Raw genomic sequence first — 14,353 nt, 5'->3', positions numbered from 1 at the left:
CATAAGAAGAGTCTGCTGGATCACGCCAATTGCATCCTGTTCTCACAGTGGCCAACCTGTTGCCTCTGGAAGCAGAATTTGAGCGCAAGAGCACTCTCTCCTCCTGTAGTTTCCAGCAACTGGTTTTATAGTTATGCCTCTCTTTTTTTCTACTGTATCTCTGTAAATTGCTTAGACACTATTGTAGTTAAGCAGTATATAAATTGCTTTAATAAATAGTTAAAAATTTAAAATATAATAGAAATATAAACAAACAATAATAAATATTATCTGTGCAATCATGAACTTGCTGCACTGATATATATCCAATTTAGCATTCCTTGCCTTTCTGGGGCATTGCATTTTGAGATAGCTAAGACATTCCTATCTCTGCACTGGACTACGCTTAGGAGTAGAATATAAACATGTACTGTTATCTTGCTGCCAGTCCTCAGTCCTGATCAACACACTCTTTAACCGAGGTTCTGAAATTATGAGGTGGTCTTTCTAAAAAGCTAAGCTACATATATAAGCTCTCATATCAGGACCACTGATCTGTGCAAACCAGGCTTAGGGTCCACAAATCCACATGTATCGATCACTTAACTTGGGGAGGGGAAAACAGAGGGGAACATCGTGACAAGGTTCAAAGCTGCCACATCAACTGTACATGCCTGGAGGAGAAAAATTGCTCTGATGGATGGAATTTCCAACCAAGCGCTTCAGCTGGAACATCTCCTGGCTGTTAAAGTTTGTTTAAAGTAGGCAAGTCATAAGCTGCAGAGATTGCTAACACGCTCTCTCCCAGCAGCTATTCTCTGCTGCCATGAATCTTTGAAAAGGGCCTCCGGGGTACTGTCATGTTTCTGACCTCAAAAAAATAAAAAAAGGTCATAATGTTTTATTCCTTACGATAGCTTTGCTTTGTGAAGACCTGGTATCAATAAATACTATTATTCACTTGGGAGAAATTGAGAACAGGGTAAACCTTTTCTTCCTTTCCTGTAGGTTTAATCCACTCTGTCCATCCCAGCACGCGGAAAATGTTCTGTCTGATCCTTTGCTGATCTGCACAGTGTTTCTGACCATGTGTGTGATTGACACACACTGACTTTGGCTGTGCCAATGTTTCACTTTGGCCACACCCTCCATAGGCACATGTCCTTCAGAAGTGCTGGCTTTAGGGTCACATCTGCAAGTATGAAGCTTCCTTACAGTGTCCCTCCCCCTCAAAATAATATAGGATATTTTACATGATCTGCTGTCAGCGAGTGCTCAAGGCTTGAGCTATCATACGCTTAACCTTGCTTCGTTCTTTTAAGCCAGATGTCAAATGGCAAGGCGTTCCAAACTGTAGGTGCTGCCGTGCTAAAAGACTGATTTCTTTTTAACGAAGGATGGGAAAGATTTGTGGATTATTTGAAAAATATTGTAAACAACTAAGTTCATTAGCAGGATTAATGTAAAACAAGCAGCTGAATATATTTATTAAGGAAAACATAGGGAACAATTAATAAATGGAATTAAGTGGCAGATGCAGTAATGAAAATTAAAACATAAGAAACCACAGAAGGAGGGGAAAGGAAGTCAAATTATGCATTTTTTATTGGAAAATGAAATTAATTTGTGCGAATGTATTTTTTTTAATAAAAAACCTGAAAAATAAAATATTTTTTAAAGGGGGGGGGGAGAGATTGATTTCTTACAAATGCAGAACAGATATTATTGCAGAACAGGTATTCTGTAGCACATGTAACAGTACCAGTGCCACAGAGCTAAGCAGTCAATATGGGGCAATGCAATCTCACAGATAAACTAGTCCTAAATTGTTAAGGGCTTTATTTACTAATAGTAATACCTTGCCACGCCTGGTAGAAAACCGGAAACCAGTGTAGATTTCCAAGAACAGGTGTTATATGCTGACAATGCTTCACTCCTGCCAGCAACCATGCTGCAGAATTCTTCACTAACTGCAGCTTCTGGAACAAGCGTTGGGGAAGCCTCACATAGTGTGCATTGCAGTAATCCAGTCTTGATGTAACCACAATGCTTAGCATGCATTCTTACATGGGAACCATGTAAAAACTTCCACTTTCGCCTAGCAACAACGCAGCAAGCTAATTCAACATGATCAACTTGCTACCTAAAAACAGCATTTGCTACGGTTTTATGTAAGGCACCTAGCACCAACCTCACAGTGGCACTTTATAACCGCTCCTTACAAACAAACAAACAAAAGTCCGATCCAATATGAAACTACCTCAATTTGCTTTGATTTAGAAAACATAGCTTGAACTCCAGTGCGTAGCAATGGGTTTTGGTTGAGCCAAGCGAGTCCTGCGACCTGATTGGCTAGATGGATTTCTAGAGGGAGCAGATGCTTGCCAAAGCCGACCGAAAGGGACAATGATGAGGGCTTGCTGTAATAGTGACATTTCAAGTATGCTTGTAAAACCAGTTGCTATGGAGATGCCTATTAGAGCCTGAACTGAGCTGCACCTCCTCTCAAGTTGTGAATCAGGTTTCATGCTATTTATTTATTTTTTAAAAAACCACACACACACAGCCCTAACAAGCAATACGAAAGAGGAAAGGCCATGCTACAAATCCCATTGCACACCCCACTGCTGAGTGAGTCATATACACTTCAAGCTATTAACCAGCCCACCTGACGTCAAAACTCTGCATCAGAGGAAAGACCAAATGGAAATGTCAACATATCTGAATGGCAAGGCCAGGAGGTAAAAAAAACCTTTTTCTCGGCTCCCTTCTGTGAAGTGAGAAAAGAAGATTAAAATTCAGCCAGTGCACTACACAGAAATGAAAATCTGATTAAACCGTCCTACCCCTGTTATTCCTAAGCAGAAGTTCTAAAGGCAGAAATTAAGCCCGTGTCATTTGGGCTCCCCCAAATGTGAGGAGGTGTGTGTGGATTGGCGGTGGGGGTGGGGGAGAGGAACGATGAAAAAACAGAAGAAAAAACCCATAAGCTAAAGCTAGTGAAGAACATCAGAGGTGAATAAAAAATAAAGAAAGAAAAAACATCAGAGATCGAGAGTTCATTAGGCCCAATGTAATTGGAGTGAACAACGCTCTTTGTGAAGAGCAATTTGGAGGTTTCTTCGACTGCTTCAGATGTGGCAACAGAAATCAAAATCCTGAGAATCATAGCCTGAAGCTTTCGCAGAGCTAAACTAAACATTATAGTGGCAGATCCACAGGTTGGAAGCACAGCTGCATAGAACAGGGGTGGGTGGGGAACCAGGGGCCCTCGGGATGCTGTAGGCCTCAATTCCCATCAGCTCCAGTCAGCATGGCCAACAGACATGGATGGTGGGAGCTGGAGTACAGTATTTGGAGGACCACAGTTTCTTCACCCCTAGCATAGAAAGAGGGTCTGGGTGCACCCCTCCCTTTTAGTTCTGAGGTGGTGGTGCATAATATCTATATAGGAGTGCTCTGCCCATATAGGAAGAGTAAGTGAGGATGAAAAAGGGAAAAGAGAGAGCATTCTTTATTATTGAAAGCACTGTAATTCTCCCAAAGCCCTCCCCTCCCCAGAACAACTTTAACAAAGTGATCCTATGAAATCTCTCTTTAACACTTCACCCCCTTATCACAGAGTAAGCACAAGCTTTGTTCTGATGAGTTGTGGCGGCTCTGGCATGCTGCCGCAGACATTACATTTGGGGGTTTCTGTTTGAAAAATGATTTTCTAATGAGGGTTTCCTCCACTTCGTCTCTGTTTTCCCCAAGTTAAAGTCTGTAATTACCTACCATGGGGTGAGGCTGCCAGGGACTAAAACAATGTTATTTGAACTGGGAGGAGGATGATGAAACATGACTGGTTTGCTGCTTTTTATTTATGCTGTGGAGGCGTTCAACCTCTTTTTACAAATTTACTCTCCAAAGAAGTGATAGAGCTATTTTTATCAGGCCATCTAAGGACAGCTATGAAAGAATACGGTCTGCTTAGAACAGCACACAACTTCTCTGTTCATGTGCAAAGTTTAGCCCTTGTAGATGCCATCATTTCCCTCCATAGAAAAGTTCTTTGTCAAGGACTGGAGTCCTCCATCACATCATTTCAACACCAGGATTCCTTGGGGAAGATCACTATAGATTTATTGGCTTAAAATGGTGCTTTGGGGGTTTTGTGGCAGGAATGGGCAATCTGTGACCCTCCAGTTGTTGTGAGACTCCCCATCAGTGCCAGCTGTCATAAACAATGTTTAGAAGAATGAAGAGAATTGTAGGTTGGATGAACACCACACATTTAAAACACATTAGTTTCCCCAAATAACCTCATCACCCTTTCATTGGTGACATATGAAAGGTCTGCCATTCCTGTCTTCATCAGCACTTCCTTCAATGCAAAGGCCAGGTTGAAAATCCTACCTGTTCCCTCTGGGAGTGTAGAGATACTACGGTAATTCTCCATCACTATATGGTCTTTTAAAAAAGAGACACGATAGAACTGTGTAATATTTGGAAGAGGGAATCAGATGCTGAATAAGGGCAACTGAGATCATAGAAAGAATGGCTTGTATCCAACAAAGTGATCCCATACGCACAAGGACTTCCCGTAGTGCAATGGCACTTCTCCATTCCTCTCCTCTCCCTGGATGCCTTGTGCTGCCCCCCATCTGCTCTGGAGGGTTAGGAGACCCTGAGAACAGATTTTGGGGAAAGAGAGGGAGGGCAAGTTCTGCTGCACAAGCAAAAGTCCTTGCATGAGCAAGGCAACTTTGCTGAATCATACAACTCATGCTAGAATCTAACAACAGGCTACATTAAGAAGCACCCAAAAATTCTATTTAAAAAGATGCACTACTTTTGGTGATTTTGGGGGTGGGGCTATTAGTTCCAACATCTGGCATGCAGATGGAAAGACTATCTTATGCATAGCCTGGCTACCTTCCTCATCCTAGAGTGTTGTTTTTGAGGGTGGGGCGGGCGGAGCTTTTTATTGTAGTTAGTAACATGCTGGTATGTTTCTTTGTAGCATCCTTTTGGAATTAAAACATCATGGCAATTAAAAAAAATCAAACTATATTAACATTTTTCAAAAAGCCAGACCATTAATTTAACTGGAAACCTGAAAATACCTTCTGTTGCTGAGTTCCAACTTGGACCCAATATGTACAAGAAATTATGTCTCTGGTTTGGTTCCAATTTACACAAGCTTTCTGGGTCTTTTCTCCATTTTTGTTACAGTTCAGTTCCCTGGCCCAAAGCAAGCATGGAAAATCCTGGGCTCAAAAGTATATTTTCTTCCTAAGGACCACAGAAAAGTTAAAAATTACTTTATGAAATGTTTTTTTAGGTTTTTTTTTAAAAGGCACACAACTAAATACAAATACATATAGGCTGCACTCCTATACACACTTAGCAGAGAGTGAGTTCCATCGAATTCACTTGGGACTTACCGGTACTTCTGGATAGACAAGTATAGGATTAGTTTCTGAAGACTTTAAATTTTTGTATGGGATGGGTGGGGGAGTAGATGTCTTATGAACACAGCTGCGAAAGGAAAAGCTTACAATTTGAAGGGATGGCCAACAGAAAATATGAAGCAAGTTCTGCTGAGTTTTACATTTAAAACAAGAAAATGATAATTCAGATATCTTTCCTTTTAGGGTGCGGTCTTCTCGTTGAGTCTGTCTGCTGAAGGGCTTGTTATGGGTGCTGAAATCTCAGCTTATTCTACCATCCTGGTGCAATGGAGACTTTGGAGTCAAGGTGAGGGGGAGATACCCAAAATGGAAGCTGCAAGGCTGGGTCTCCTGGTAACAACTGGGTCTTGTGGTTTAGGATGGAAAGAAAGAAATATGCCCCATCTCACTGTGGCTGAGTGGTTAGTTAGAGAGCTGTGCTGTTGAGTTTGCACTGTGGACAAAAACCCTCTCCTTGCCAATGGCATTATTCATTTTCCCCCAGGCATGCAAAGGTAAGTGAGGGCATTCACCCATAGTAAGGCTCAACCTCCCATTGCCTGTTTCACATCCTTGCGGAGCGAGCCACTGGATGCTGCTGTCAATATCATTGATCCTGACTCCTCCCCTTTAGCTGCTTATATGAGTGTTCCCCTCGCTGGGTGAGAAACCCTTGTCTTGATCCCTTGTCCCAGGACAGCTGTGTTTACCTCTGCAGGTACCCGGCCCAGAGAACCATTCCTTCTTCCCCTTTGTGTGTTGAAATCTAAAACTGTATTTGTGAGGGAATTAAAACCCCTGCCTGCAGAAGAAGAAGAAGAAGAGTTTGGATTTGATATCCCGCCTTTCACTCCCGTTCAGGAGTCTCAAAGCGGCTAACAATCTCCTTTCCCTTCCTCCCCCACAACAAACACTCTGTGAGGTGAGTGGGGCTGAGAGACTTCAGAGAAGTGTGACTGGCCCAAGGTCACCCAGTAGCTGCATGTGGAGGAGCGGAGGCGCGAACCCGGTTCACCAGATTACGAGACTACCGCTCTTAACCACTACACCACACTAGCTCCTGCAGGGATGCTTGAGTGACTGAAAATGCTGAGGTGTCATTTTGCATGTGTGTTGATGCAGGGATGTATCCATGTTGACCCAAGTTCATTGGCTCTTTCCATGTGTGAGCTAACATTGTGGGTACTGTTGCCAGCAGAGTAGGTGATTGGTGCCTACTGGTAGGGTAATAATAATAATAATAATAATAATAATAATAATAATAATAATAATTTATTTATACCCCGCCCTTCCTGGTTCAGAAACCCGGGCTCAGGGCAGCTAACAACAAATTTAAAACACTTAATTGATGCAACAAAAATAGCATAAAATACAGTATAAAACGTGAATAACAATAAATTCAAAATTCAAAAATCAATTTAGGGGGAAAATCCATCCAATAGATGATCACCAGGGCTAGCTGGCTAAATTAGTCCTATTTGGGCCAGTGAGGAGACCAGGGGAGAATTAGCTGTGGGATCCCAGAGCAGGTAATCTTAATAAAAAGGGGAAAGGGAGGGAAGGAAGGGGAATAAAAGATCAGGCTAAGTTCAAATTGAAAGCCAGGTGGAATAGTTCTGTCTTACAGGCCCAGCAGAAGGAAGTTAAATCCTGCAGGGCCCTGGTCTCTTGGGAGAGAGCATTCCACCAGGTCGGAGCCATCACTTAGAAAGCCCTGGCCCTGGTGGAGGATAATCTGACTTCCTTAGGGCCCGGGACCTCAAGACATGATAGGGGTGTATCTGTCATCTTCAATCCATAAATTTTGTACTTTCCTCCTCCCATCATGGGCTGAGCACATATACAGAATATAGTAGGGAGGAGATGCCCATCTAGCTGGTGGATAGGATTCCTCTGCTGGTCTTTGCTGCTCTGATCTGGAGTGATATCAAAGACCAAAACGGATAGAAACTTTACATAGACTCCCGGCTTGTGATTTCCCTTTTGTTTCCGGCATAGCCTGAGGTTGCTCATTAAGCCTCAGCATTGATGGGACGCATCTATAGACAGAGCTGTAATTTATATTTTTATTTTCTCGCTCTCTTGTTCCCCGCAAGCTAGCTTAGAGGCCTGAGCAGCAGAGAAACAAAAAAGGATTTACATGTTCTCCCTTGCACATGCATGCCTCTGCTGAAAACACACAGTCCACACAGAATGCTCTCTGCACTTGAACCACAATCCAATCATTAGTTCAGATTAAAAACGCAAACTGAAACAGTGATATCTCGGGTTACAGACACTTCAGGTTACAGACTCCACTAACCCAGAAATAGTACCTCGGGTTAAGAACTTTGCTTCAGGATGAGAACAGAAATCGTGTGGCAGTGGCGAGAGGCCCCATTAGCTAAAGTGGTACCTCAGGTTAAGAACAGTTTCAGGTTAAGAACAGAACGAATTAAGTTCTTAACCCGAGGTACCACTGTATATATATTTTGCAATGAAAAAATAACTAAGTGAACTCCCTAGCTTTTAAGAGTTCCTCTACTAGTGATAACAGGCTTGTGTCACCTTAAAGACTAACTAATTTATTATGGCATAAGCTTTCGTGCGATGCCTCATTTCACTGCTCTTTTGGCTCTCTTGGGTATGGTAACAGGTGTTTTTTATAACTGGCAAATGTACAGAACGAACAAGGAAGCAGGAAATAGAAAGCAGTTGAATCCGGCTCCAACTAAGGGATTTTTTTTTTTTAAACTGGCATTTGGAAGACAATAATAAGCATGCAGTCTTCTTGTATGTGGAATGACTGAGGATAATACCCTGGCATGAGGCCCCCAGAATGTGGCCCTCAGCCTAGAAAAGGTTTCCTTCCTGTGGTCTATTGACTGGCAAGATCTTTACAGGATTTCAGACAAGTTTTTCCCCTTAGTCCTCCTTGAAGATGTTGGTGCTCAAAGCCGGAACCTTCCGCATTCAAAGTATGTGCTCTGCTACTGACGTACAGACCTTGCCCAATGCCTCAGCCTTCGTCACACATAGGCTAACTACAAGACTGCAGTCCATGCTGTACACTGTTTGACTCCTTTGCAATGAAATGAAAGCCCTTACAGCAGGCAAGGCTACTTTACTGTGTTACAGAAAGCTGAGCTTTCCCCAAAAGATTATTCTAAGAGGTTTTCTAGATGTCTATCTGAAAGAGGATGAGATTGGCCAAGGATCTATAATCCCATTTATATGAAGCCCTGTAATCTTCCTGAAAGTCTAAAATGGCACTTGAATCTTTAATTACAGAGTGATTAGATGGACTACAGGAAACAGGCCCACCTGCATTGACAGAGTAACTGGCAGCATGAAGGGAATCAACAGACAAATTTCCTTGCTTCTTTCAACTTACAAAATGTGGGTTTTCTAAATCAACATATTCTCTATCTCTTCTCACTAAGCATACCCGGATGACTACTAACATCAGGGAGAAGACTAGGTCAGAAGACCAGGCTTGCCAAAGAAATCACTTGCATTTTCATAACTGTACCTGAATTTCTCAGAAGACATTTTTCTGAGAAAACAGCTGAGATTTTTCTATCTCAACCCCCCTCTGCTGAAAAAGGCCACCTTGTAGAATTTTTCCAACATTTCTTTTGTGGCAGCTGCCATTCCAACCCCACAACCCCAAACTCCCAGATTGATGCTAAGTCTCAGGCATTATGGAAGACACAAAAATAGTGCACAGGCTGCCAGTGCATTTGCTGCTGTTGCCACTTGAAGAGGCAGGTCTCCCCACTAAAGAAGAAAGAAGCTGCATTTCTGCTAATGGTGAGCCTTAACACTGAAAACAACCTGGGACCATTCCTCCTCCTTACCCTGGGGAAATGCAGTGAAATGGTCCTCCCAGTTTCTCCGACCACAAACAGGGTAGATGATTTCAAAAGGCCATTTCCGCACAGCAGTATCATAAGCTGGCTCTTTATTGAAAATTGGCTCTCTTTAATTAAGTTATCTGACTTCTGAGAGTCATCTTTTTAAATAATGATAGTCAAGAATATTTTGTGAATTCAGCAGTTAATACAATTTTCTTTGAGATATGAGGAAATTGATGGGAGATATTACGCCTCAGGAAATGGTGTAATTCAATTGAAGACTTTCTTCTTTCTGTGTCACCAATATACTAAATATTCTGGAAGATTGATCTCTTACGAGAGAGCTGGGGCATGCATTACACTGGCCATGGGCAGCTCATCCTGCTTTGCCACCTGAGGCAAAATGAGAATATGCTCCCCACTTCTGCCACCGGTGGAATGCCCCCAACTGGTCAAAACCCAGCAAGAGAGGGGCATTCCACAGGGTATGGAAGAAGGGAGGTAACACCATGAACCGAAACACCTCCCTCTCTCTGAAATTCAACAGAAGGGAGGCATTCCACCAGTGGCAGAAGCAATGAGGCAGGCAGGGCTATGTCTCTTGAACTTCCACCACCTGAGTCAGCTGCCTCGCCTTGCCTCATGGGTGTACCAGTTCTGGCTATGGAGGAACCGGAGATAAACATCTGTGATCTTTTTCATACAATCAGACTTATCACTCAATAGCAACATTGGCTATTTCAAGCATGAAACTGTCCCAGAGACTGCCCTATAAAAACACACACACATGTGTCTCAATGGGACAATCTTTTACATCCATTTGCTGGGCTTCTTGGTTCCCCAAAGAAGAAACTGTCTGCCTCTGGATGATGACAATGGGAAGAGCTGGGAAGTGTGTGCCTGAAACAGCTGTTTGCAAAACTCAGGAAAATCTCAAAAATCAGCATAATTGCTGTGCAATCAACACTGCAGCTATGGCTGGGCTGCTTCATAGCTGATTGCGTTTCCACGGGATATTTGATGGGATCCATCCCTTGTGCCAAGGGTCGCCTTTTGGGGACCATTTTGAATTCTGAGAGTGCTGTGGGCACAAATCACAAAATGGCTGCCATGGGGGTGAGGGCTTCCATTGAAGGCATGGAAGAAAGTCACGGTGAAGCTTTTGCCATGACTATATTTCCATAGTAGGAAAGGCTTAACCTGTTGAATTCCTGCTTGCCATGCAACTGCTTAAGGCACACAAGACGTGTCCCCCCTGTCCCAATACCAACTCTAAACCAAAGCTTAGGCTGCCATTCTGTACCCACTTTCCTGGGAGTAAACACGAAGGCTTACTTCTGGGTAGACATATATAACATTGTACTGAGTACAGTGTAAATTCTGAGCGCGTGCCCGGTCTTTACCTCCTGCACACCCAGAGTCCTGCTTGGGCCCCTTTGCAAAGGGCAGAGAGAGAGAGCGGGGGGGGGGTCCCCAGCTCAACCCCACAGCAGACAATGCAGACAAACGGTCTAACTCAGTCTAAGCAAGGGAGCTTCCTCTCGGCGAGGGGAAATGTCAACTCGGCTACGAAGCGCGCTGGAAGCTGGCATCTTCCCCGGAGGGAGAGCAGCCGCTAGCCTTGGTCAGCCCGCACCGTCGACGCTGCCATGACGATCTCTCCCGCCTGTTGCTGCCCAGAAGCGGCTGCTCGTCCCTTACCCTACTTACGGTAACGCGCGGCCCGAAGCGGAGCGCTGCCGCGCGACTCGCTCTGAGCGACCGGCTCCAAGCTCCTCCCTCGAGCTCCCATTGGGCAGGGGTGGCAGTGGGCGCGGCTTCGGGAGGCTCCTGCCTTGCCTCGGCCGGGCGTTCAATATTCATGAGGGAGGAAGGGGGCGTGTCCAGGGAGGCCGGGCAGAGGCGTCTGAGCCTGGGGATGGTGCGCGGAGTGTGACTGTGACAGCTGGGCAGGGATCCCGGAGGAGGCGAAGGCGCCCCTCCTTCCGTCCCCACAGGAGGCTGCCTCAGCCCTTGCACGATCCTTCCCTCCCTCCGCGCGCACCCCGCTCCCTCTCAGCCCGGATCCTGCACATCTTCCTCTCCTCTCCCTCCCACCCCCTCCCAGAGTGGCCCCCATCAGCCCCACCCCTCTGAGCCCCATTGTCTTTCCCCTCCCCACTCGCTCGCCCCCCCCTGGGAAAAAGGAGCCCCCCCCCGTCCCCTGCTTCCCTCTTTCCCTCCCCATGGATTACAGGCTCCCCTCGAGGGAAGACGTAGGCATGGCCCTTCTCTGCCCAGCGCCTTGGGATCTGCCGCTCAGGGTTGCTGCTCTGGAGTGAAGCGCCGGGCGATCCTTAAGGGAAGGTCCCGCAGCGCTGGAGGGGAAGGAAGCGGCTTCCTTGCTCCCCACACCCGACGGCTCCTCCGGCTCGGCTCGCCTCCGCTACCATGGACAGTATCCTAGAGCCCTTCCCTTCGGAGCGCCTCTTCCCCGGAGGAGCCTCCAGCTTCTTGGATCTGGGCGATTTAAACGAAGCGGATTTTCTCAGCAATGTGGTAAGAGCGAAGCGGCGGCTGGACGGCGTTTGAGGTTGCTGGGTGCGGGCCAGAGAGAGAGAGAGAGAGAGAGACGGGGGGTTGGTGGTTGTAGGTTTGTAAAGCGGCTTTCCTTGCCCGAAGGTCTGAGGGCCTCTCGGTGGTCTCTTCTGGACCCTGGGGGGAAGGGAAGGGTTCGTAGGTGAGCAGGAGGAGGTAGGCTGGGGGCAAGTCGGAAGGAGCCTTAGCTGTGTCCCGGGATGCCCCTGGCTTGCCTGCAGCCGGCTGCCCCTTGTTGTGAACTACTACCGCGATTTTAATATGCCAGTCCGGATATGATCAGCAACACGTGTCACATGCACATTCACACGAGCGTTTCGTCCCCTGTAAATGTAAGCAGCCGTTCCACCCCGTTCCTTGCCGGCACGGTTCAAAAAGCGCCCGTTGATTCGCGAAGGCGTGATGCACATCACTTGATTTCGCAACGCTCGGTGACTAGCAAAGGGTCTCTATTAAAATGCAGTGTCTGGCATAAGATGAAAACGTTACCTCTGGTCTTTGATTTGTGATGTCTATTTGATGCAACTTGATGCAACAGCGAGGGACCCCTTGCCCTCCAGGTGTCGTTGGATCCCCACTCCCATCATCCCTGACCATTGGCTGTGTGGCTGATGGGAGATGGAGTCCACCCACATCTGAAGGGACACAGTGGTCTTCAGGAGATAATCTTGCATAGGTGAAGCAGCCCCTTCAAAACATGCCAGCTGGGAGGCGAACATGGATGGAACTTGTGATCTGAGTGCAAAATTTCACCTCACCATGCAACAAATGGTTGTTGTGAATCTATTCTTAGATGACTTATCTATGGTAATAGAACGTCTTAGAGTTGATTCACATTTTTTAAAAAATTCTATTGTAGGACTAGTATGTCCATTTACTTAACAGTGGGGTTCCATGTAATCTTAAAGTTGTGAATAGGTGAATATATTCAGTAAAGTGACCCAAAAACCTTAAATCAGGTCAAAAATCAGGCCAGAACCTTAGCACCACAGGCTAATGTCTGTGGTGTTGAGGCAAATTTTACCTCTGAGGGGCCACAGTGTATTCAGGAAATCTGTGATGAGAATTCTCTCTAGCAGTGAGCATGGGAGAGAGCTCCAATTTAGATCAGAGCAGAAGCATTGGTGGTAGTGGGGTTTAAAGCCTCCCCTCTGTGCTGTTTACCCTGTCTAAATCCAAAGTCCCACCTGAGCTGCTATTAGACTTCCTGAGGAATCTGTGGTGGATTTCCTGCTTCTGTCTATGCTTATGTATGCACTGGTAATCCAAATCGGCATGTTACTATAACAACAGTGAAGGGTAATAATGTGGTGGGGGTATTGGTTTGTTTTTGGTTCATTATGTATTTTGTGTTCTCATTTTGCATCTTTATGCTGTGACCACCTTGTGATTTTTGGATGAAGGGCGGTAATAAATAAAAATAAATTTTAATTATTACAGGTTAATCACTCTAGAATAAAGGAATATGACTCTAGAATAAAGGAATATGATCTTCTGAAAGCTTCATCTTGTCTAAGCCCATCTTAACTGTAGTCTGAAGAGTTTCTCCAGAAGTATGGGGGGCGGGGTCTTATATATTTGGTGGGTGGGAACCCACAAAAAAATCTCACACATGAATACAGAAACCCTTATAGGGCCTCAGCAAAGCGTCTGATATTGAATATATACAACACAAGGCCTTTGAACCTTTGGGTGAAACTTGTCTCCTCGACTGGAAACTGAAATAGCATCCTGTTGTAGACTGGGGCATGCAGTTTCCCATATGTTATATACCAGGGCCACCTTTCCGTAATGTCAAATTTTATTTTAGGAATCTTTTTCACTCTCTGAAGCTTTGTTCCTGCCCTGGGTGTCTTATATCCTAAGATCACCAGTGCTGAAGCAATGATTGTTCAACATCAACTTCGTTAGACTGGTCATGTTGTGCAGATGCCTGATGATCGTCTTCCAAAGCAACTACCCTATTCCAAACTTAAAAATGGAAAGCGTAATGCTGGTGGTCAACGAAAGAGGTTTAAAGACTCTCTCAAGGCAAATCTAAAAAAAGTAGTATAAACACTGACAACTGGGAAACACTGGCCTGCGAGCGCTCCAGTTGGAGAACAGCCTTTACCAAAGGTATTATGGGCTTTGAAGACACTCAAACTCAGGACACAAGGGAGAAACGTGCTAAGAGGAAGGCACGCCTGGCAAATCCACACCGTGATCAACTCCCACCTGGAAACCAATGTCCCCACTGTGGAAGGACGTGTGGATCCAGAATTGGCCTCCACAGTCACTTACGGACTCGTTGTTAAAACCGTGTTTATAGAAGACTCGGCTACGAGCGATCACCAAAGAAGATATCCTATTCCATAAGCAAGAGATTCAGGGAGGGGCTGTCCCTCAATGGCCATGCCCTGCATGCAAAAAGTTCCCAGGTTCTGTCCTTGGCATCTCCAGTTACCAAAAAGGACATGGTAGTAGATAGTGTGAGAATTGCTGCCAGTCAGGGGGAGCAATACTGGGCTGGGTGAACAAATAGTT

The 14,353-nt window shown here is 45.2% G+C and overlaps 1 protein-coding gene and 1 long non-coding RNA gene across 3 annotated transcripts in view; one reads left to right on the top strand and one right to left on the bottom strand.

The window, feature by feature from the left end:
* Positions 1-2,717: 2,717 nt before the first annotated feature.
* Positions 2,718-10,944, bottom strand: LOC310689140. The gene is made up of 3 exons (XR_014517360.1): positions 10,654-10,944; positions 5,088-5,256; positions 2,718-4,988 (listed from the first exon to the last, which is right to left on the bottom strand). It is a non-coding gene; the product is annotated as an uncharacterized lncRNA (long non-coding RNA).
* A 186-nt stretch (positions 10,945-11,130) lies between these two features.
* The window catches only part of CREB3L1 (cAMP responsive element binding protein 3 like 1), an 81,404-nt gene continuing 78,181 nt past the window's right edge, over positions 11,131-14,353 (top strand). Inside the window, exon 1 of one of the 2 annotated variants that reach the window (XR_014516833.1) lies at positions 11,131-11,788. Coding sequence is in view for 1 of the 2 variants with exons in the window: in XM_083464664.1 (XP_083320790.1) it covers positions 11,681-11,788 (108 nt within the window). In the remaining variant the exon portion in view is untranslated. The remainder of the gene's footprint in view (positions 11,789-14,353) is intronic. The other variant, XM_083464664.1, reaches the window with a different exon arrangement.

Source organism: Podarcis liolepis (genome assembly GCF_965112155.1).
Source record: "Podarcis liolepis genome assembly, chromosome: 1".
Classification (NCBI taxonomy): Eukaryota; Metazoa; Chordata; class Lepidosauria; order Squamata; family Lacertidae; genus Podarcis; species Podarcis liolepis.
Note: the sequence above shows the minus strand (reverse complement) of the source record. Positions and strands in the feature narration are given on the sequence as shown.